The 25,643-nt window shown below is 39.3% G+C and overlaps 1 protein-coding gene across 1 annotated transcript in view; it reads right to left on the bottom strand.

Moving 5' to 3' along the window:
• Nucleotides 1-25,643, bottom strand: part of LOC128998610 (uncharacterized) — a 44,841-nt gene that overhangs the window by 10,397 nt on the left and 8,801 nt on the right. The window contains exons 2-5 of the mRNA XM_054424860.1: nucleotides 13,646-13,745; nucleotides 6,524-6,644; nucleotides 841-1,051; nucleotides 119-294 (exon numbers count right to left, since the gene is read on the bottom strand). Of these exons, the coding sequence (XP_054280835.1) occupies nucleotides 119-294; nucleotides 841-1,051; nucleotides 6,524-6,644; nucleotides 13,646-13,745 (608 nt within the window). The remainder of the gene's footprint in view (nucleotides 1-118; nucleotides 295-840; nucleotides 1,052-6,523; nucleotides 6,645-13,645; nucleotides 13,746-25,643) is intronic.

Below are 25,643 nucleotides of genomic sequence, written 5' to 3'. Positions count from 1 at the left end.
GGGCCAAAGGCATCTCACTCCCTACACTCATCTTAAATATGCACAATTTGATTAGGTATATAAGACCAATTATTAAAATTATTGATTTATAAATTGGACAAAAAATTCAATCACTAACCTGGCTAAAAGGTTTTCCATTGATAAGAAGGGCTCCAGAGCCCAAGTTATCAATAGAAGGAGACGTGCTAATAAGAACAAAATGATCATCTTCGTCATAAAGGTCATGATGAGGTTCTTTCTTAGGTGACTGACGGACTATCAGGGCTCCAAATAAGCTGTCCAGCTCTGGGTTACCTGTAAGGAAAGAAAACCCAATGCATAGAAATTAATTATATTTGGAATATTTGTTTATTTAACTTATCTATATAAATAAAATTGGAGTTTTGTCTGTACATTAATATAAAGACATGAATGAACATTAAGTGATCTGATTTAGTGATTTAGAAAGTTTAATTTACCCTGTGTGACTCTCAAAATAAATTGTACTATTGCTTAGTTTTTTTTTTGTTTTTGTTTACTAAAAATTAAACCTCCCATACAATTAAAAATATAATGACCCTATATATTCTTGAATTTTTTATACAAAAATAAAATCCTTATTGATGTCACAAAATAAATTTTTGAGGCGTCGCTAGATGTGTTGAGAGACATACAAAATAAACTCTGTTCCCAATATGATTACCTAACAAAATTCCTCCACCAATTGTCACTGTTCAGTTATTTACAATTTATAATGTGTTTATTTGCTAACACGTCTTAAGTTCATGTTCCAACTATCTTGTCCTTATAGACAGTGTTGAACAAACCCTCAAAGATAGAACAACAAAGATAGATACCAACCTGTATGTACCTGCCAGACATGTGTGCCAGGATTGGTAGCCCTGAACTTGTACTGGAAAGTCGTGAATGTGTTGACGGGACATTGGGTCACCATGGGGGCTCCGTCCATGTACGGGGTCTCTCGCTGGGCCTGGCCGCGCCAGTGGACTGACACTGCTGCCCCTGGTGCACGGTTCACCACGTCCACTACCAGGATATCCTTCTCACATACCTGAACATAGTCATCCTTATCATGGTACCATACTTCAAATCACCGTTACGATTAATTATAGCTGTAATAATAATGTTAGGATGCAAAATATGTACTTGAGTGGATTATTCATCCTACAATTATCCTACACGAGTTCTCTGTCCTTGCATACAATCAAGTACTGTACAGGATGACCGACAGGAACCAGATTTTTTTTAAATGGCTAACATGTGAATGACTTTGATTGTTGCTAGGGGAAAGTGGGTGTCACTGTTGTATATGATGCCATTTTAGAAGCCATAGAGTAAAATACGGTACAAAAATGTATGTGCCTATGATGCGTATGTGCAAATGGCAAGTCTATATCAAAAGCGAAGAACTTTTTGAGTTTACTTTGAATTTGGACCCCATGATATCATTCCTATCTTAAATACAATTTCAAAAGAATTCTCAGGTGAGCTTAATCCCCAAAATGTGATTCATCTTAAGGACGTAATTTTACGGGAAGTGGCAACAATAAATGGTGCCATAAGCTGCTGGGACATCGACATGTAAAGAAGACCTTAAGGATAAGATTGGAACCTGCAATTAAGTGGACTTCAGCTGTCTGACATTGTTTTCCATAAGTAAAAGACCTCTGAAAAGCATAGCAAAATATTTTTACGTTGAAACCAGATACAATACGTTAAGACCACCCTTAAGCTTCTCCAGTCTATACTCGGAAGATATTAGTGCCAACGGTTTTAAGAACATAAAGTGTACTTGTTCTATTTCTAATACAAGAATATTAAACACACATCTTGTTTCAACAAACTCTATTTCCAACTAAACTAATGTTTACCAAAACATGTTTACAAAAATCATCTGTCAACAAAAGATATTTAAACACAAATAAATCATATGACTAAAAGAACATACTTAATACAACATCCCGCCTCAAGATGTCTACATCTTCATGAAGCTCGGTACCGCCTCGGTATCTTGATGGACCTTCCGTAACGGGTAACTGTGCTAGCGTCTGGACGATCACATGAGTTAGATGGACAATTAAGGACCATAGATGAACAGTTTGAAAGAATGCAATCTTCTCCGTAGTATGGTGCAGGAACTAAGAACTTCTGGTTTCGTCGAATGGTTTTCTTGTCAATGTCCACAAGGTAGGAACAAGGTTCATTCAATTTCCTGACTACTTTACCATGTCTACGTAGATCTGTGATCCATACCATGCTTCCCTCTTCTAATTCACTTAAACCCCTCGTTCCATGTCGTTTATCAAATTGCATCTTATACTTCGACTGGTACTTATTCTCCCTCTCAAAAAAGTCTTTATTTTCCACAGGATTTCCAACCAAAGTAGATGGAAGATTGTCTCTTATTTTCCCTCCAAACATAAGTTCTGGAATCAATGGTTCACTGTGATTAGTTGAGTTCTGAATACACACTGGACATGATTTGCTTTTTCTTTCTATTTCTTGAGAAATTCCAGGCCACCACATGGTTTCCAAAGCACGTTTCCTTGTTTTTGTGATTCCCAAGTGTCCACTGTGAAGCCTCTCGAGCATTTCCGCTCGTAGTTCCTGAGGTATTATCATCCGAGTTCCTCGAAGCAATAACCCATCAATACAACTTAACTCGTCTTTCACGTTAAAGTATTCTTGAATCTCATTAGGTAAACTTGATTTTCCAGGCCATTCGTCTAAAATTTTTAGCTTGAGTTGTGCACATATTGGATCCCTCATTTGTGAGTGAAGTACTTTTGTCACATTTTCATCTGTAGTGTTTATTCTAATCATACTGATTTCATGGACGAAGGCTTCCACTTCTTCTGTCAATTCGCCATCTTCATTAGCCGGAATAGGACATCTCGATAGCAGATCTGCTATGGCAAGGTCTTTTCTTGGGGTCCAGGTCATGCGATAATCGTATCTCATCATACGCATTCGGAATCGCTGTAGCCTCGGTGAGAGCTCGTCCAAATTTTGTTTTTTGAAAATTGAGACAAGCGGTTTGTGGTCGCCCTCAATTGTGTACATTTTACCCATCAGGAAACATTTTAAACGGTCACTTGCCCAAGTGCACGCAAGCGCTTCTCTCTCAATGTAACTGTAGTTTTCTTCAACAGGCATTAGAGTCCGAGATATATATGCCACAGGTTTCTTGTTTTCTCCTTCAACTTGTAGTAAAACCACTCCAAGACCTTTTTTTGAAGCATCACAAGAAAGAATCGAGGGCTTTTCCGGATCGTAAACAGTTAAACATGGCTCTGATGATAAAATCTGTTTCACTGTGACAAAAGCTTTTTCCTGAGTTGGTCCCCAAAAGAAATCGTTTTTAGTCTTTAACAAGCTCGTAATTGGCTCTAAAATTTCACTGCAGTTCGGAATAAATTTAGCCAGAAAAGTGATCATGCCCATGAATCTCTGGACTTCATTAGCATTACTTGGGGCTGGTAAGCCCACAACTGCTTGTACCTTGCTTGGATCAGGCTTGATTCCTTCCTTAGACAGCACAAACCCCAAAAATGTCACAGTCTTCTTGCAGAACTCAGACTTCTGCTTATTCAAAGTGATTCCATTAGCTTGCACTCTCTCTAGAACGGCTCTAAGACACTCGTCGTGTTCCTCTTTCGTTCTTCCCCATATCAAACAGTCATCAATGTGCACTAAACAGTTCTTTGCCCCTTCTAAAGCTTTTGACATACGGTGCTGAAACTCTTCATGAGCAGATGTAATTCCAAAAGGTACCTTACAGAATTTATACCTCCCGAAAGGGGTGATAAATGTTGTGTAATCTTGAGACTCCTCTGCAAGGTTCAGTTGCCAGAAACCGGAATTTGCATCAATCTTGCTGAAGTACTTGGCTCCCGCGATCTGGGACAATGAAAGTTCAATCTTTGGAATAGGATAAAACCGACGTTTCACACTGTTGTTGAGTTTGGATAGGTCCACGCAGATCGTAACCCCACCTCTCTTTTTTGCACAAACTACCATTGGTGCGCACCAATCAGTCGCGTGTTCAACTGGGACAATCACTCCTTTTTCAAGCATATTCTCTAACTGCTCTTTCACCTTGCTTTTTAAAGGTATTGGTACAACCCTGGGGGTAGATATAGCATAAGGAACTGCATTCTCCTTCATTTCTATCTTGTACTCTCCTTTCATATTTCCCAATCCTTGAAATAAATTAGGGTACTCAGTAACCCAGTCAATATCTGATGAATCTACAGAAAAGATCCTCTTCACCAGGTTCAGCTCTTCACAGGAACGTCTGCTAAGAAGTGGAACAGTGATCTCCTCAGAAATATACGCATGATCATAAATTGATACACCCTTATGTTCAAGCTTCAGCCTTAAAGTTCCCAAAATATTGATTCGTTCTTTCTTCTTTGCACTGTACACAGGGGATTTGCACTTTCCTAGAGGCAGAGTCTTAATAAAATCACCAAGAACTCCTACTGGAATCATGGTTACATCAGCGGCTGTGTCAAGTTTAAATTTTATAAGCCCTAACACTTGGTTTCCACAGCTTGCTTTTGCCTCCTGGGCCCAGGCTCTGTCATTGTTTTCTATATTCCCGATGAAAATCTCAGGAACCTGTAGATCTCCACAGTCTGAAACTTGCTGTTCGATTTCTTTAACAACGTTTTTGTTTTTTCTCATCCACTTTTCGCGGTAGGGACTGCATCGAAAAAAATTTCCAATCTCGGAACATTTGTCACATTTGGCTTTCCTAGCAGGACATTCGGCCAGTGATCCGTGCCAATCATAACCACATTTCCTGCACTTCTTTGTATTTTCTGCATCCTCGATGTATTTCTGGTCACAAACTCCTTCTGTCCGATTCGGTTTACCGTTTTGAACTGACGTTTTATTTACCAAAAAAACATTAGTATTAGCAAGTTCACGTTTTTGGCGTTCTAGCTCCTCATGTTGGTGCAAGGTATTAATTGCTTTCTCCAGAGTCAATTGAGATTCCAGCTGGAGTCTATCACTCAGACCCTCATCTTGCATACCAATAATGAGGACGAGAAGCATCATCTCATCATTTAGTTCACCCCATGCACACGTTTTCGCAAGGCCATGCAAATCTGTTATAAATTTTTCAGATGGATCACTCCCTTGCTTGTGTCTCAAAAATTTTGATTTCTCATAAATTATATTCCGTCTTGGCACAAAGTATTCATCAAAGGCCCTAAGAGCCTCGTCATAAGTATTAGGTTTTGGTGAAAACGAATCGAAAATATCTTCACTTCTACTACCCATTACAAACAAAAGTACATCGATTTGCCGAGCGTCGGAAGTGCTATCCAGACCGCAACCCCGTCTGTACCTTTGAAAGCGATTCCTCCAGGAATGCCACTCATTCGGAGTAAAAGAGAACGTTTCTGGAGTTGGTAAAGTGATATTGATCATCGGAGTAGGAGTATACATAGCTGCATCATTTTCTCGGTTCGTATGTCCCAATGCAAAACCTCGTGACTCATCTTTAGTCTTTCTAGAGTCCCTTTCTGAAACGTAGTTGAGTTCACTTTGGGTGTCGTCCTCACCGTTATCCTCATACCTTTGCCTCCGAGTATTTCGTTTTTTTCTGCCCTTACTTGACATTATGCGTGGTTTTAGACTTTCAGTTCGATAAAAATCCACTAAGCTGCCACCATGTTCTATTTCTAATACAAGAATATTAAACACACATCTTGTTTCAACAAACTCTATTTCCAACTAAACTAATGTTTACCAAAACATGTTTACAAAAATCATCTGTCAACAAAAGATATTTAAACACAAATAAATCATATGACTAAAAGAACATACTTAATACAACAGTACTCTTTGATTGTTTCAGCAGCCCTGCAATTAGGGGGTTTGCTTGAATTAGGTATTTTACTAAGTGTATTCACATTATTATAACATTGAAATGAAGCAAAATGTAGAATTTGTTTTACCTGAAGAAAATTTGTGTCTGTTAACAATTAATGTGTGTAGAATGGAGTGATATAACTTGTGTGGCTTTTTTACTAAGAGAAGATGTGTCTTAAGCCAGGACCATTTATCAAAGACAGCTAGGTCCAGTTCAAAGCATTAAAAAGCTACTGACATCCGTCAGGATTAAACCAGCAACCTGATTACTAGATGAGCATTATAACCATTATAACCATAATAACCACTTAGCAACCTAGCTAAGACATGAGCAAGTGAACTAAGTTAATTGTTTCAAACAGATCTCCATTTACACTGAAACAATGAATATAAAGTGATGATTACACCACCTAGCATGATATTACAAGCTACATTGCCTGTTTCTGTTTTGTTGAAACAATTTCCTAAATAATTAAATTTAATTATTGCATGAAATAAATAATTACCGGTTCTTAAAGCCTTTTTGGACTAATCCATAGAGGATGCAATATGTGAGTTAGGATAGTGTTATTTTTTTAGGTGACATGACATAACATGACTAATACCAATCCTAAATTATGATCCACGATTCCATCACCTCAATCGTAGGTCCAGGTGCGAGGCCGTTAGCTGTGAGCAGCTTGGCTTTGATTGGTCCTACTCTTCTGCCACATCCCTCCACACACTCTGTACTGTTGTGGCCACAGGAACTGCTGCTCCTGAAACATATAGGTACATAATCTACAGTTATGGAGCACTTTCCCTTGGTGTAGGTCTAGATAAAGGCCATTAGCTGTTGGGTACAGTTCAGTCGTCTACACATCCATCACTAAATTACTGAGAAGGTTCTTGAGATGCAGTGGCCGTGATAAGAGCTTGTGCCCCCCCCCCCTCCTCCCAATAAACTTTAAAAACATTATCACAGGTATTTCCGCCTAAACCTGCACTTTGCTTGGCACAGCATCTCCCGAGTCACCGAGGCGTCATCATCGTTTTCCACCATGATAGCGGAAAAATCGTGATTACTACCAGTAGTCATGAAAACATTATCATAGCCTACCGTGGTTGCAACCAAACCTAGGACTTTCAGATAACAACATCACCATCTCCTCCATTCGTAGCCCAATCCCTAATATCTCACGCGGGGACGGAAACTATACTTTTTTTCTGCAATCGCGGGAAAATCCTAGATATATCACCAGCGGAAAAAGAAACGTCATCATCGTCTTCTGCAATAGCGTAAAAATCTAGAATACCGTGCATGGTCAAGGAAACATTACAATTTTATTCCATTATCGCAGCAAAATCCTGAACGTCTCCTGCGGTCATGTGGACATCATTATCTTCTTCCGCAATCGCGGCAAAAGATTGAAAACCTCACACGGGGAAATGATCTCGTCCATATCCGCGATCGCTGCAAAAGCGTAACTTTCAATCTCGTGAGGGTGATCCTCGTGGAACAGCTTTTACTTTTTTTCTACTTTTTAATCAGGTATTATTGTATTGAGTATTGAGAAAATCGGCTTGAGCCATATTTTCTGCCTTTGTGCTTGATCTCTCAATCTTGTAGGCCAGACTCTGCTTGGCTCAAAAGTAGGTAAGTAACATTTTTGACCTGACTCGAAGTAAACAAATCTAAAGTGCAGCCTCCTAATTAATAGTATCAATGAAAGAATGGAATTATTTATTAGCTAGTTTATAATCTCCTAGGTTTAGTAGCCGATTTGATCGCAAGAAATGGTCAAGTTCATTTGGTTGAATTAGCATAGAAGGCCATCTCTGGTGTGATCTGGAGGCCATATCGGATCTAAATACGGCCCTATTATAGCGCCTTAACACAGTCCACGAGGACAGTTGATGCAACCTGCATGACTGATGAAAATTCTTTTACTTATGTTAGTATAGAATTTCTATCGATCGGTCATGGGGTCAAGTGTGGTGCCAGTTTAGCTGTTGTAAACTACTTGTCCTAGCGGTTTTAAAAATTTTTGTAAAAAAAAACTCATGGTAATTCTCATATAAATATTGTTATGAGCATCAAAATTATCATGCGGGCAGAGCACGTCAAACTGTCACGGGCCTGGTAAAATTTCCCGAAAATCCCGGTCAAGGCTCGGGGCCCCCCCTAGTTCGCGGCGTCCCCCCGTACCACGGGCCCGCTATCGCCACCACTGTTGAGATGGTGAATTTTGCAGAGCAAAAGTCAAAGACAATATACAAATTAATTAATGGAAATAAACAGTCATTGATGAGCATCAATCTATCCTAGGTGTTCTATCCCTGGTGTATGGTCGGGAGCCCAATCAGACTATGAGAAAAGTGTTACCTGGGAAGAAGACACTGTTGTAAAAACCCATGGCATCATTCTAATTTTATATTAAATTTATAATTTGTGGAAACCCATCAAAATTGGCGGTTAACCCTTAAGGTTTTGCGCCTATTCAGCTAAATACAATACAGTGTGATTGAAAAGTTCCGGAACGGTTTAATATACTTTATACTTTTATAGGTAAAGAAATGGAACTTGGTAAATCAGTTATAGCCTTAAATGTCTACTATTTTAAGCTATTATTACTTTTTTACCAATTAAGGGGGGCGGCCAAGGAGGAGTCAGGCAAAATTCTTAAACAGCAGCATACTTTATACTTTTATACTTTATACTTTCTTATGAAATGGCGACCATACTATGTAGGTATTTTAAGCCAAGTATGAATGGAGATGAGTGTAGGATGAGTGGCGCGATCTTGTAGTCTTGTTAGTGACTAAGGCCGACATACCTTAGACACAGCTGTTAATTAATAGCCCAAACAGCTAATGGCAACTAAGGGACCTACAGTTTATAGTGGAATCCGAACCACATTTTTCCTTGGTATATACGAATTGGTCTAATTATCAGGATAGTACTGCGGATAGTAGTAGTACTCACTAGTGCGGACGTTAATCCACACCAGGGAGTATCCCATCCACAGTGCATGCCTATAAATATCCACAATCCGTGACCTCCAAGTAGCTGGATTACAGGACGACGCCACCCGAGGTCGAGTTTGGTATCAATTCAAGGTGTCTGTTAGTAAAACATAATGCCACAAACCCAAACGGACAATGGAGTAAAAAAATGACAGCCGTTCAAAGATTCCTTAAATTTGCAATGCTGTGGGGTCGCCCGCTAGAAGTCGGAAGAAAATCATTAACGTAAGCATAGGTCGATATGCACATCACTATAAAGGTCTTTATTAGTAGAATACAATTCCGCAAATTTGAGCTCAAAATAACAGCTGGGTAAAAAATGGCAGCCGTTCAAAAGATTCAAAATGGCAGATTCTAGAAATATTTGAACGGCTGCCATTTTTTACTCGGTTGTCCGTTTGAGTTCGGGTTTGCGGCAATGTGTTGTACTAAATGAGACCTTCAATTTGATACCAAACGTGACCTATGCTGCTATTATAGAATTTTGTTTTACTTCTCGTGGGCCATCCCCCTTAAAAAAGGTAAAAAAGTAATAATAACTTGAAAGAGTAGCAATTCATGTTTATTATTGATATACCAAGTTTTATTACTTTATCTAAAACGGCAAAAAATATATTACATTGTTCCGGGACTTTTAATTCACACTGTATACAACGCATACAGATTAATTTCACTTATTAATACTTACTTAACTTAGGTACAGGCACAGTAGATAAAACATAGTACCTAAGTTAATTTAGGTCTGACAGATACGGTGTCGTCAGATATGGATGTGGTCTATTCTATTGCAGGTTTTCTTTTAATAACATTCTTTAACATTAACTAAATTTGGAAAAATATTGTGCCAGCATTATTGGACTTCTTTTTAAATAATAATTCCAGGTTATGATGAGCTGGTATTGCAAAATTATTGTGATTTCTAGTAATAATTATTAGCATGTGTGGCTCCCAATGGCATTAAATTATTATTTTTTTATATTTGAATTGTATGATGGTTTATTGATAAAAAATGAGCATTCCATAAACTGTGATCATTTTAAGCCTAACAAAGTACTCCCAAATTAATATTTTTCTTACAATAAACCTTTTTTTCCTACAGTCACCTGACAAAGTGCGCTTCTTTTGCACTGATTATGGTACAGAGAGTTGCTAATTGCTACATTTACTTATTTTTGCTCATGCTTTTTTTGCTGCATTGCTGCATACCAGTATCCCAACCAAACAACACAAAACGGTGTGCTTTTATTAGGCACGTACGTACCCTTAAAAATAAGTTGGCACACTTAAAGATATTACGACTTCGATCAACGATCAGTTGGTGCAGCGTTTCCCAATACACTAATCTATATATATAATTCCGTAAGTCAAATTTTTGTAAAGAAATTGTGAGTGACTGGATGGCCGTAGAAGGATGGGAGGGGTCTTATTTTAAAGGTCTTGACGTGAATTTTGAGGGAAAACTATTCATTTTTCTTATTTTTTTACCATAAATTCGCAACAGAATAAAACTTTTCCCATTAAAACAACATGGGGTTTAATTTGTTTACATCTTTTGAAATTAAAACAGCTGTGCCACAGATTTGAAAACAGTGATCAATACACGCATTTGGTTTACTTTTAGCCAGTCAACTATGAAATGTATACTATAATAAAACTGAAATATTGAAGATTAGTCGGAAAAACGTCTGCATTCTTTGTTTATATTTAAATCATATACTCAAGTTTCATTTTTTCATGCTTTTACGTTATTGTCGTGTTAAGGAATAAACGACATAGAATAAATATTCTGTATAAATAATCAAAGAGTCGAAATTAAATCTAACTTCTGTTTTGTTTTTATTTTCAAATCATATGTTCAAGTTTATTTTAATTTTTTTTTTCTAAGATTTTATTAACCGATCAGCATTACATTGCTATACAGGTTAGGTATAATACAAGAAAGACAAAAATAACATTATTAATTACATTAACATAGGTAGAGGTCAGCTATGGCTAGCCCCTCGGGCACTTATTGTCACTGTTTTAGCGGGTCGGACTGTAAAGGCACTGTCCACCAATGAAACACAAATGGAAAAAAAAATGGTTATAACAAAACATCTTGAGGCAATCTGGGTTTTAGTCGGAGTCTCTGGATTTCAGAAGGTTGGCCTGTGTTATAAAAACCAATGCTGCTGGTTAATGGAAGTTTTGTAAATAATTTTGATGTAACTTTCTTGATGAAATCTTCTATAGGTTTTATTCCCAGTTCTAAATGTATTTGGCGGGTTCGAAAATACCAGGGACATTTTAGAATTATCCTTAAAACTTTATTTTGCAGTTTCCGAATCGAGCTTGATGAAGCAGTTCCCCATACTGGGCAGGCGTATAACAATAGTGGACGTAGAAGTGTTTTGTATAAAAGGGTTCCATTCTTCATAGACATACATGATTTTTTGTTGATTATGGAAATAATTTTGATAATCTGCCATAAGCCAAATTTAATTTTTTATTTATATGAAATTTCCAATTTAACTTTCGGTCGAAGTATACACCTAAATATTTTATTGCTTGGTCAGGAGGGTTCCATGCAATCTGTTCATCTAGAATTTCTAAATTTGGAGGATCTAACGGTTTTCGGAGGGTAAAAATCTTCGCTTCACTCTTCGTCGGATTTATGGCAATTCTCCATTTTGTGAACCATTCTACCAAATCGTTTAAGGAAATTTGAATGTTATTGGCCACAACTTCGATGTCATGGTGTGTAGAGTAGAGTAGGGTGTCATCAGCAAACACGGCTGTTTGGACATGGTTTGACAATGGCAAATCAGAGGTGTAAATGTTATATAATAGAGGTGAAAGAATTGCACCCTGTGGGACTCCGGCTTGAATTGGTCTTATTTTAAATTATGTTGTTTTCTTTATATTTCTACACATTTTAAGGTTAAGGTTGTGTGAATATATACAATTAAAATAACCTATAAATCTAATTGGTTCTAAAATGGTGTATTTGCATTCATTCGTAAGTTAATTTTTTTAGTACAGTGAATATACAACGTAGAGTAATCATATTCGATCATACTTTTATAAAATCACCATGGATTCAAGATGTTTTGGTATGTAGGCTGCTGGATAATATATTCTTTTCATTATAAGTACTGTAATTAATATGAACGCCAGGGGAATACCACAAAGGCGGGGAACTGTTCATAGGAATGACAGTGCGCGTAGCAAGAGTAGATAATGACGAACTTAATCAAGATATGTTACAACCCCTTTTTAGGAGACCCATGGTAGACGAGAGAAATGTAAAGATCCATGATGCAGGATTATTGGACCAAGAGTGCATTCAATGTAGTGCTCTTCATTTTAGAGAAGAACTAACGAATAATCATTTTATGACATGTTGCCATAACGGACTTATTAACCTTCCTCAGTCAAAAACTAATGTAGAACTTAAAAGTTTGTTTGAAGAGAGCACACAACTGTATAAATTCATTCGACAATGCAACAGTGCGATGGCTTTTGCTTATTTTTCAGCCAGTAAGAAAGATATTCCAGGAAAAGGACCATACTGTTTCAAAATTCAAGGACAGATTTATCGTTCAATCTCAGATTTGCTGCCTCAACATGATGAAGACCCCGTGTATGGCCAATTGTACATTATTAACACGGGTCGCCGGAAGACTGCCCCCCGGAAAACTACCCCCCCGAGCAGGTTCCTACGTCATATTGACGTCAGAGACCGGGGGGGTAGTTTTCCAGTCACGGACACTCAAATTTAGTTGTCAAACAGTTCTAATCTAACCTAACCTAACCAACCAAACTTGCTGTAACATTTCGAAAATCTGTTTTATATTCACCACATGCATTTTCTATTATCCAACGGAATTACTTGAATTAAAATTTAAATTACATAGCATGATTTGTCTAGGGGGGGTAGTATTCCAGTCGCGGACACGGCTTCCATATTGGTTAGTTAGCAGATTTTGTGACGTCACGTTTCACCTGGGGGGGTAGTTTTCCGGGGGATAGTATTCCGCATCCCCATTAACACATCAACAACAATTGTACATTATTGACACAGCAACAGAAATCCGTCAAAGGCGTCGAGAAAATAGTGACTTAAAACCTGAAATATTGTCAAAACTAGCTGAAATTCTATTAGAAAATCCATTTGCACAAATTTACAAAAGAGCTTCGGAAGAAATGGTTGTACAAGGTGACAGTGAATTAGAACTTAGGTTTGTAGACAGGATAAATATGGATCGTCGTAGGTATAATAAGCCTACTGCAGATGAAATTGCAGGCGTCTTCAATTCACCTGAAGGCGAACCTCCAATGAATTTTTAAAATTCCAAACAGGGAAGCTTTTATTTATCCTCATTAACCACAAGACCAAAGCTACCTTAGTAAACCAGTATTTATTCACAAACAATGATATGTTTGCTGCCTTTTCATGTTAAACCACTGGAGTGATTCAAATTATTTATTGAAAATGACATCAACAAAAGCAAACAAAGAAGAACAACAAACTGGTTTTTACACAAAAGATATGGTGTAGGGATGCCTATTCTGACACATAGATAATGTTATTCTGAGTTTGTTTAAATACCGGTATTGCAAAAAGTTGTTTTACATTTGAGCTTTTTAGGGACTTATGTCCCTACAAGCCACTAGTACACTATAGTTACACAAATAACTATTTAAGCATTAACTTAGTAGAACACCTAAATATTTATGAGCCTCAATGATGTAGTGTCTGTGTCTGTTGTACCTTGTTACAGCTGACGAGACCTCCAGTACCAGCTTGACACGGCAGATCATCGGCCAGTCCAGCTCGTGGCACTGCCGCAGACATGATGCGTGCTGCAGCTCTGGAACAATACAGTTCATTATGTTTAACACATCATACAAGGGCAGCTACAAATCCTTGTACAAGTCCTAGGACAGTTAAATATAAAAAACAACACCTACGAAACTTGGAACAAAGTTACCTACTAGGCATAGAGGAGTAGCGGATTTTTATCCCCCTGGATTTTTACCCACTGGGCAAACGTGACGTCACAAACCAGGGGGTAAAATTCCGGCCGCGAACTTTTGAGTTTTGCGACATCAGCTCGATGGATTAAACGTGGAATTAAACATATATTTTCACGGTTGTGAACTTCATCAGAACACATCAAATTATAAAAACCTAGAATGTACGGCCCGGATTTTTACACCCGCAATTTTACCCCCGAAATTTTACCCCCGGAATTTTACCCCCTGGCCAGATATATAAACTAGTGAGAATGATTGATTATCTTTATTCAGTTTTAATTTAATAGTAAACATTTTATCATTAAGTAGCCTATCTTAAATTATTTGTAACATTAACTAATCGAACAGGTTTTTAATTTTAATTTTGAGATTTGAGTATCAGGATTCGATCTTTGAAGCCAACTGTTAGTTAATATGATCAAAATAAAACAGCGAATTCTGTTTACTTAGTTGAGATTACAAAATAAATAAATAAAGATAGGCTACTAAATAATGAAATGTTTACAATTAATTAAAAACAGAAATAATAAAATCAATCACTCAATTTCTAAAATCTGCCAGGGGGTAAAATTCCGGGGGGTAAAAATCCGGGGATAAAATTCCGGGGGTAAAATTCCGGGAGGTAAAAATCCGGCCCGTACATCTTAAGTTGTCTAAACGCTAGTTATATGGACAGGGGGTAAAATTCCGGTTTTTATCGCTAATCTAATTAATCACGCTCTGACTATTTTCATTAGACTTCCAAATCCGCGGGGGTAAAATTCCGGCCGCGAACAAACTTTTGGCCACTCAGGCTACTACGTCATAGTGACGTCAGCTTTGCCCAGGGGGTAAAATTCCAGGGGGATAAAATTCCGGCGACCCGGAATAGAAACTATTTTAAAACATTATTTAATGATATTTTACCTCCTCAGGGAGACAAGGGGCTAGAAGAAAATTATCAATGAAAATCATAGTTTGATAATATGCACATTTAGAATTAACATTAACAATTTAATGTTAAGGGTTTGAATTTGTTGAATAGATAGTAGAATAGAATAGCACAAGCCCAACTTAAACGGATACTGTAACTAAGTCAAAAAATGGCAGCCGTACAAAGGCTCAAATTAAACCTTGTTAAAATTTTAAATAGTGGTCAAATTATATCGCCTTTGGTATTTAAACAACATGTGGTTGACGCCATGACACCCACAATAATTATTATTAAGGCCATCTTACACATAGAGCTCGGGACCATGACCATCATATACGTTTTATTTTATTACATTAATCCTACTTTACAATAACACCAATATGCATGATGGTTTACATCAGTAGGCGCTGCTTGATATCACTATCAGTAATGAACTACTATGCAATCCATTGTGTAACTCAAGGACGTGTTATGACGGAATGCTAAGGCTAGTTACCAGGAACTTGAGTAATTACTGAGATAATAAAGAAGTACTAACGCTAAGGAGCCCAGAACCTACGTTGAGTAAATAATACAGCAATCAGCTGCGACAGAGTCTTCGTGGTGAAACACTCAAGCGTATACTAATGACAAATCCATAATACTAATTGTGATATTTTCTATAGCAAGTTCTTGGAGTGTTATCAAAATCGTATGGATTATGATTGCCAAATAGTCTCTATAGCAAAAAAGGCGTTAAGTAACTGAGAATTCATCACTTGATGTAGTCCTGGTCGTTAACTGCAAAAGAAAGAATTGATTGAGTGTGCGTGTGTGAGTGAGGCACGCGATCATCATCACGTGACGGACTGATGATAGTTCTAATATTCGTCACATCGCCACTGACTACAATGCATACTGCGCTCGAAGGTGATAAATATTTATAATGGTCTCCGGCACAGAATAAATCATAGGCATTATAGGTGTCTACATAACCACGAGAGCAAAATTAATCTTGGGTAGAATGCAATCTAATTTTCATTTTACGATTCAAAAGGGTGACGATTTTAACTTTAAAAAATGAATTTGCATGTGCATTTTCATCCTCACCTTTATTATTTGTATCATAAACTCCGAAATTATTAAATATAAATCTACTTATTATAGGTAGGTATGTATCTTCTTAATTATTTGTTTGTAAGTAAACTTTGAATTAAGTGTAAACTCAAGTTTTTGTTACGAAAGTCTATGTGGTTGTCTGCAAAGAAAACATCAGACGAACACCGCGGACACGTCAGAGACAAAACGTACAAACCATTACAGACTACGTGCTTAATTTGACTGAAGTTGTCTTCTGCACAATCAACAAACTACTCGGACGTGTTTCCCTCTTTTCCAGCCTGGTTCGTTGGTTCCCGCCAAAATACACGTCATTGTCCATCATGATGATCCATCGAGTAATCCGTAGAGGAATCCCGCCACAGAGTACATCGGCGGCCATTACTGCCAATCATCCAATCAGCGAGTCAACGCGCTGAAGGAACAATAACTGCGTTGTGCGAGGTCAACTGGGACCGGGACTGGCACATGTACGCCTACAGCACCGTCCATGAAGTAGCTCAACGTAGTCGCTCAACGTAGCATGTAGTGAACAATCTCTGGGACCTCGACGACGACCCAAACCTTTTAATTTCAGCCCCGTTTAGTAATTTAAAAAAGGATGGTATAAGATTCAGTCAGTGAGGTTTCTTTACACGAGAAGAAACGTAAACTGTAATGGACGTGTTGAAAAGATCCAGCTTCCCGTGTATGCTGATCCGAAAGTGCAATGAAATAAATTCAAAAGTGATAACAGCATGTATAGCTTAATAATACAGATAACGCCGCCGCAAGCGGAGTCAGAGTCAGCAATGAAGGAGGAATGTCTGATGTCTACCATCTCATTACTGCATCTTACAACAACGAGCCAGTCAGTCCATGTCTGCAATGAGAAGATGATGGTTGACTCCACGATGGTGCGGTAGGAGCGGTAACTTGTCAAAGCTAATTATTGTGACGTCATCAAAGGCTTTGACGAATCCAAACGTTTATTATTGCATGTTTGTATTTAACGGGACTAACATCAAACGCATGCATTATTATGATCTATATGTCGTCGCATTCGATATCTTACAGAAATAGAAAATTTAAATGATAATAAATGATAGAAATTAAAGAAAGGAAAACACATACCATGAATCAGTAACTTTGCGGAGAGTGGTATTTTCAAGAAGAGGACTTCCACTCTTTTGGGCCTACAACAGTGCGCTGTGCGCTGCACTACCATGACAACATAGGAACGTCGTTTAATCGCATTATTTCAGAATACTATTGATCAAATCAGTTCTATTAATACGAATAATAGTATTTTTTTTAATCCTATCAACCTATACTTGGCAGCGAATATGTAATACCGGTACTTATAAAGTGTGCTCCAACAAATACATTACAATGTATCATTATTTTTTTTATTCTTAATTTCTTTCATCTTTAGGCTTACAATATTTACTTGTGCACGCAAGAAGCATGAGGGTAGTTTATTTTTCGGTCGATTTGAAAAACAAATCTTTGGTTTAAATCATGTGTGTGTTTGATATTCATGAAAGTAAGAAATTAGCATGGCAAATGGTGTCAATGTCCTGATTATTGCTGGCACGCGGGACAAACTGCACCTTGATGACCGGGCGACAGGGTTTGTTTAAAAGGTCCGATCACCCTTCACTGAGGAAGGAGCTTCTCACTGCGACCTCAGACCAGAGGTCAAGCCAAGGTCACAGAGACGTCAAGGTCACCGACTCCGAGGATGACTATAAGTAAGTGCAGTGGAGGTGAGGCCGAGAATACAGGTTTCTTGTACTGTACTATTCAAATTTTGCAATGAACTGCTCTTCCACATGGACCTAGGACCTCAAGTTTATCGATCCAGTTATAAGCAGGTTAACCTCAAACAAAGTGTATACATACGTTACAGCAAACCGACATGCAACATAACGAGCTCTCGCCACGCTAGATAACTTAGATGATTATAGAAAACAAATATGTACCATATTATTCGCAGTGTAAAAAATGAAAATATGCAATACGCTATGGATTTTGTAATATTTGGTAATTAATAGCTGCTTTCTACATGTGCGCAGATTTTTTAAACTTGAACTCCTGCTACATTTTTTGTACTATGAAAATTAGAATATGATTGTTGATTGTTAGCTACATGACAGTGACACGGAAATAGAGCGGTTACTTGTATAGTTGAAGGAATGACTGAAGTTTATGTGAACCTCAAATAGGCTACCAGTTGATTAACTATAGCTCTAGCGTGTACGTTACGGTGCATTTGTCGTTGGTGGTTCTATGTTTTATAATTCAAAGTATGTAGACGATAGTGGTGTGACTTTTACTAACTTAAACACCACTTTTTATTTGGTCTTGATGTAAATTCATTACGCCACCGGTGTGTAAACAATTTCAAACAGTGAATTTTTATTACAATACTGTATTGCATATTAGGAATTTATAACAGTTTCCTATAGGGATACGGTTATGTATTTATTGAATATTACTGGACAGTAATTAAAACTACGATAAAAGTGTCTTGTGCTGAAAACTGTTTTCCACAACAAGTCGCAAGCCAAGTCATGATCCAATCTTTGTGTTAATGATAAGCTACCCAACTACTATAATCTGATTGGTGACTTTGATATTTCCGGACAAACTAATAAACAGTTCCGAGGACAAGCACGTTTTCCGACAATATAGATGATAGACTTTTTAATTTTGGAATTATTAGTTTTGACCTAGATGCATTCATGAATGGGAATTGTTAAGGATAACTTTTAAAAGTTAATATTATTATTGGGGATAAGGTTTGTTTACTACGACCGATTATAATGAAATTTACGTTATTACTGTGTAGAAACGTTTAAATAGTGTGATCAGAAGTTACTTTTATATGAAATAAATTTAAATTGTTTGAGTGTGTTCTGATTTTTTTTTAATTTGAAACTACATCCAACGGTGAGGTATTAAGTTTACGGGAAAATTAATTAAAAATTTGTTAATAGTAAAAAAGAAAAAATCCACATTCGATTATACAAACTTCTATTATTAACTAATTTCAAAATTTTGCCCTTGCTTTTTGTTCTCCACGCTCTTGCGTTTGTATGTTAGTGATAGCATGGACTAACCGTGGTATTTTATGTTTGTGACATTACAGTTACCTACATACACTTGGCTTAAAATACCTACTTTGTATGGTCGCCATTTCAATGAAAAGTATTAAAGTACTATAGTGTTTTATAAGCATGCGTAGACACCATTGGAAGTAAATCTCCCAAAGTAAAATGAGAAGATATATCAAATTAGTTTAAATGTTATATTGATCATGTAAAATGGTAGACTTGTGCACAGCTTTTAATGTTCGAATTTGTCAACTATCCTATCATAGTGCTTACCTTCAAATCTTGGTATGATTCCTGGCGAGATCGATTTTGGTGGACACAAATAGTGTTATTTACCATCGGGGCATGTATTTATGATGCTTTGGACGCAAAATCGAGAATTGATGTAAACAAGGCCAGGGTTTGGATATTTCCTAAAAAAATCCAACACCGTAGATAACACAAATACAACAAATAGAACAACACTATGCCGCACTGTTATCATCATCGTTAACAATTTTTTACTCACTGGGTAATGGAGTGCACCACAGAACGAAGCCGGCTAGTGACGCCAGCAACAAGACCCAGGTGGCGCGAACTACCAGCTGAGTTACTCCTGGGATCTCCAACATCCTAGAGCTGTAGGCCTCCGCCCCCTGCGACGCAGTGAGAGTGACGCCGACGATGTGTAGCGAGTGCCGTCGAGAGGGAAAGTTACGACCATTGTCAGATAACTTCCGTCTGGACCGAGACACCGACAGCGTGGGTTGAGAAACGTCTTACCAGAGCGTAGACAATCGTACATTGACTAGGTTATGTTGTCCAGGGTTTGGCCAATATGTATGTGATAACGTGGACTACACACATACAGTTGTGTGTGTTACAGTGACTAATTGTGCATTGGTCAGGTTACGATGTCCAGGGGTTTGCTAAACTCATGCGATATAGCGTGGGCCATAGAGGTGTGATGACACATCTTGCGGGGTTTCCTAAACTCATGCGATACAGCGTGGGTCATAGAGGTGTGATGACACATCTTGTGGAGTTTGCTAAACTCATGCGATATAGCGTGGACCATAGAGGTGCGATGACACTTCATCTTGTGGGGTTTGCTAAACTCATGCTATATAGCGTGGGCCATAGACGTGAGATGACACTTCATCTTGTGGAGTTTGCTAAACTCATGCGATATAGCGTGGGCCATAGAGGTGTGATGACACATCTTGTGGAGTTTGCTAAACTCATGCGATATAGCGTGGGCCATAGAGGTGTGATGACACATCTTGTGGAGTTTGCTAAACTCATGCGATATAGCGTGGGCCATAGAGGTGTGATGACACATCTTGCGGGGTTTGCTAAACTCATGCGATATAGCGTGGGCCATAGAGGTGTGATGACACATCTTGCGGGGTTTCCTAAACTCATACGATACAGCTTGGGTCATAGAGGTGTGAGTGATGACACATCTTGCGGGGTTTGCTAAACTCATGCGATATAGCGTGGGTCATAGAGGTGTGATAACGCTTCATCTTGCGGGGTTTGCTAAACTCATGCGATATAGCGTGGGTCATAGAGGTGTGATGACACTACATCTTCTGGTGGGGTTTGCTAATCTCATGCTATATAGCGTGGGCCATAGAGGTGAGATGGCACTTCATCTTCTGGGGTTTCCTAAACGCGTGCGATATAGCGTGGGTTATAGAGGTGTGATGACACTTCATCTTCTGGGGTTTGCTAAACTCATGCTATATAGCGTGGGCCATAGAGGTGTGATGACACTTCATCTTGTGGGGTTTGCTAAACTCGTGTGATATAGCGTGGGCCATAGACGTCAGATGACACTTCATCTTGTGGGGTTTGCTAAACTCGTGTGATATAGCGTGGGCCATAGAGGTGTGATGACACTTCGTCTTGTGGGGTTTACTAAACTCATGCTATATAGCGTGGTCCATAGAGGTGTGATGACACTTCGTCTTGTGGGGTTTGCTAAACTCATGCTATATAGCGTGGGCCATAGAGGTGTGATGACACTTCATCTTGTGGGGTTTGCTAAACTCGTGTGATATAGCGTGGGCCATAGACGTCAGATGACACTTCATCTTGTGGGGTTTGCTAAACTCGTGTGATATAGCGTGGGCCATAGAGGTGTGATGACACTTCGTCTTGTGGGGTTTACTAAACTCATGCTATATAGCGTGGTCCATAGAGGTGTGATGACACTTCGTCTTGTGGGGTTTGCTAAACTCATGCTATATAGCGTGGTCCATAGAGGTGTGATGACACTTCATCTTGTGGGGTTTGCTAAACTCGTGTGATATAGCGTGGGCCATAGACGTGAGATGACACTTCATCTTGTGGGGTTTGCTAAACTCGTGTGATATAGCGTGGGCCATAGAGGTGTGATGACACTTCGTCTTGTGGGGTTTGCTAAACTCATGCTATATAGCGTGGACCATAGAGGTGTGATGACACTTCATCTTGTGGGGTTTGCTAAACTCTTGCTATATAGCGTGGGCCATAGAGGTGAGATGACACTTCATCTTGCGGGGTTTGTTAAACTCATGCTATATAGCGTGGGCCATAGAGGTGTGATGACACTTCATCTTGTGGGGTTTGCTAAACTCATGCTATATAGCGTGGACCATAGAGGTGAGATGACACTTCATCTTGTGGGGTTTGCTAAACTCGTGTGATATAGCGTGGGCCATAGAGGTGTGATGACACTTCGTCTTGTGGGGTTTGCTAAACTCATGCTATATAGCGTGGGCCATAGAGGTGAGATGACACTTCATCTTGCGGGGTTTGTTAAACTCATGCGATATAGCGTGGGCCATAGAGGTGTGATGACACATCTTGTGGAGTTTGCTAAACTCATGCGATATAGCGTGGGCCATAGAGGTGTGATGACACATCTTGCGGGGTTTGCTAAACTCATGCGATATAGCGTGGGCCATAGAGGTGTGATGACACATCTTGCGGGGTTTCCTAAACTCATACGATACAGCTTGGGTCATAGAGGTGTGATGACACTTCATCTTGCGGGGTTTGTTAAACTCATGCGATATAGCGTGGGCCATAGAGGTGTGATGACACATCTTGTGGAGTTTGCTAAACTCATGCGATATAGCGTGGGTCATAGAGGTGTGAGTGATGACACATCTTGCGGGGTTTGCTAAACTCATGCGATATAGCGTGGGTCATAGAGGTGTGATAACGCTTCATCTTGCGGGGTTTGTTAAACTCATGCGATATAGCGTGGGCCATAGAGGTGTGATGACACATCTTGTGGAGTTTGCTAAACTCATGCGATATAGCGTGGGCCATAGAGGTGTGATGACACATCTTGCGGGGTTTGCTAAACTCATGCGATATAGCGTGGGCCATAGAGGTGTGATGACACATCTTGCGGGGTTTCCTAAACTCATACGATACAGCTTGGGTCATAGAGGTGAGATGACACTTCATCTTGCGGGGTTTGTTAAACTCATGCGATATAGCGTGGGCCATAGAGGTGTGATGACACATCTTGTGGAGTTTGCTAAACTCATGCGATATAGCGTGGGTCATAGAGGTGTGAGTGATGACACATCTTGCGGGGTTTGCTAAACTCATGCGATATAGCGTGGGCCATAGAGGTGTGATGACACTTCGTCTTGTGGGGTTTGCTAAACTCATGCTATATAGCGTGGGCCATAGAGGTGAGATGACACTTCATCTTGCGGGGTTTGTTAAACTCATGCGATATAGCGTGGGCCATAGAGGTGTGATGACACATCTTGTGGAGTTTGCTAAACTCATGCGATATAGCGTGGGCCATAGAGGTGTGATGACACATCTTGCGGGGTTTGCTAAACTCATGCGATATAGCGTGGGCCATAGAGGTGTGATGACACATCTTGCGGGGTTTCCTAAACTCATACGATACAGCTTGGGTCATAGAGGTGTGATGACACTTCATCTTGCGGGGTTTGTTAAACTCATGCGATATAGCGTGGGCCATAGAGGTGTGATGACACATCTTGTGGAGTTTGCTAAACTCATGCGATATAGCGTGGGTCATAGAGGTGTGAGTGATGACACATCTTGCGGGGTTTGCTAAACTCATGCGATATAGCGTGGGTCATAGAGGTGTGATAACGCTTCATCTTGCGGGGTTTGTTAAACTCATGCGATATAGCGTGGGCCATAGAGGTGTGATGACACATCTTGTGGAGTTTGCTAAACTCATGCGATATAGCGTGGGCCATAGAGGTGTGATGACACATCTTGCGGGGTTTGCTAAACTCATGCGATATAGCGTGGGCCATAGAGGTGTGATGACACATCTTGCGGGGTTTCCTAAACTCATACGATACAGCTTGGGTCATAGAGGTGAGATGACACTTCATCTTGCGGGGTTTGTTAAACTCATGCGATATAGCGTGGGCCATAGAGGTGTGATGACACATCTTGTGGAGTTTGCTAAACTCATGCGATATAGCGTGGGTCATAGAGGTGTGAGTGATGACACATCTTGCGGGGTTTGCTAAACTCATGCGATATAGCGTGGGTCATAGAGGTGTGATAACGCTTCATCTTGCGGGGTTTGCTAAACTCATGCGATATAGCGTGGGTCATAGAGGTGTGATGACACTACATCTTCTGGTGGGGTTTGCTAATCTCATGCTATATAGCGTGGGCCATAGAGGTGAGATGGCACTTCATCTTCTGGGTTTTCCTAAACGCGTGCGATATAGCGTGGGTTATAGAGGTGTGATGACACTTCATCTTCTGGGGTTTGCTAAACTCATGCTATATAGCGTGGGCCATAGAGGTGTGATGACACTTCATCTTGTGGGGTTTGCTAAACTCGTGTGATATAGCGTGGGCCATAGACGTCAGATGACACTTCATCTTGTGGGGTTTGCTAAACTCGTGTGATATAGCGTGGGCCATAGAGGTGTGATGACACTTCGTCTTGTGGGGTTTACTAAACTCATGCTATATAGCGTGGTCCATAGAGGTGTGATGACACTTCGTCTTGTGGGGTTTGCTAAACTCATGCTATATAGCGTGGTCCATAGAGGTGTGATGACACTTCATCTTGTGGGGTTTGCTAAACTCGTGTGATATAGCGTGGGCCATAGACGTGAGATGACACTTCATCTTGTGGGGTTTGCTAAACTCGTGTGATATAGCGTGGGCCATAGAGGTGTGATGACACTTCGTCTTGTGGGGTTTGCTAAACTCATGCTATATAGCGTGGACCATAGAGGTGTGATGACACTTCATCTTGTGGGGTTTGCTAAACTCTTGCTATATAGCGTGGGCCATAGAGGTGAGATGACACTTCATCTTGCGGGGTTTGTTAAACTCATGCTATATAGCGTGGGCCATAGAGGTGTGATGACACTTCATCTTGTGGGGTTTGCTAAACTCATGCTATATAGCGTGGACCATAGAGGTGAGATGACACTTCATCTTGTGGGGTTTGCTAAACTCGTGTGATATAGCGTGGGCCATAGAGGTGTGATGACACTTCGTCTTGTGGGGTTTGCTAAACTCATGCTATATAGCGTGGTCCATAGAGGTGAGATGACACTTCATCTTGTCGCAACATATCGACGGTTTATGCGAGCGCAGATATGAGTAATTTTCGGCCATGTACACATGGCGATGCAGAATTTTTTTGTGTATAGTGAACAAAGTATAGACTTCACAATCGCGTAAAATGTTCCTGAGTTCAACTTCTAACTGCTTTCATTTGAATACATTTCCCATCCTGCATTACACCTTGAAGCTTGAAGACTGCGTTTCCTTGACCCATAGATTAAAGAGAAGACAAATTTATGTACACTCTTTAATCTATACTTGAACCCACTGACATTCTTTCGTAAAAATTGTTCTACCTTTTCAATATAATCTATGAACAGTATGAACTTGTTTCAATTCTTTGCACTTAAATCACGTGGTTCAAAGATATTGAAAGAATTGTATTCCTTTAGTTTGATTCCACAATTTTGCCAAGGCTGAATGCATGTGAGCATCAGTTGCATCTTTTCGGATACCTAAAATGTTCGTTGGGTATTTCCAACGTTATGACCTTTGAGTCGCAGCGCCCGTCTGTCATACAAAGACTCGAGGTTGGCTGACGGATGACAAGACGAATAAAAAATATTACAGAGCATAACTCACGAAGGCCAAGAATGGCCAAGACAACCATTAAATTCACCTGAAGAGTCGAAACTCCTTTTTAAGTTTAAGATTTGAAAGTAATCTAAGTATAATCTGTAAGAACCGTAAATATTTCATTGACAGAAGAGACATGTAGAATCCTAAATCGTATTTTTGAATGTTGGTACGGTACTCACGATGAACGATTTATTAAAAATTTACCTTATTTAAATTATAAAAATATTAATTGATAAATTAAAACCTACGAAAATTTGTAGAGTATTACTAGTGTTGAACACTAGAGAAGTCTATACAGTAATCTATACTTATTAAATACGCAAGCAGGTTTTTTGTGACAATTACTCCTCCGAAACTACTGAACCGATTGACATGTTTTTGGTGTCATTGGAAAGAGGGTAACGTGAAGTTGTGCAGGAAACTTTCTTTTTAGGGAAATAATGAGATATTGAGGCCCTGGAGCCCTTTAAAGT

This window comes from Macrosteles quadrilineatus, unplaced genomic scaffold (genome assembly GCF_028750875.1).
Source record: "Macrosteles quadrilineatus isolate MER2022 unplaced genomic scaffold, UCM_ALF_1.0 Scaffold_1__1_contigs__length_201487025, whole genome shotgun sequence".
In the NCBI taxonomy this organism is placed as follows: domain Eukaryota; kingdom Metazoa; phylum Arthropoda; class Insecta; order Hemiptera; family Cicadellidae; genus Macrosteles; species Macrosteles quadrilineatus.
This window is presented reverse-complemented; position numbering and strand designations above follow the sequence as displayed.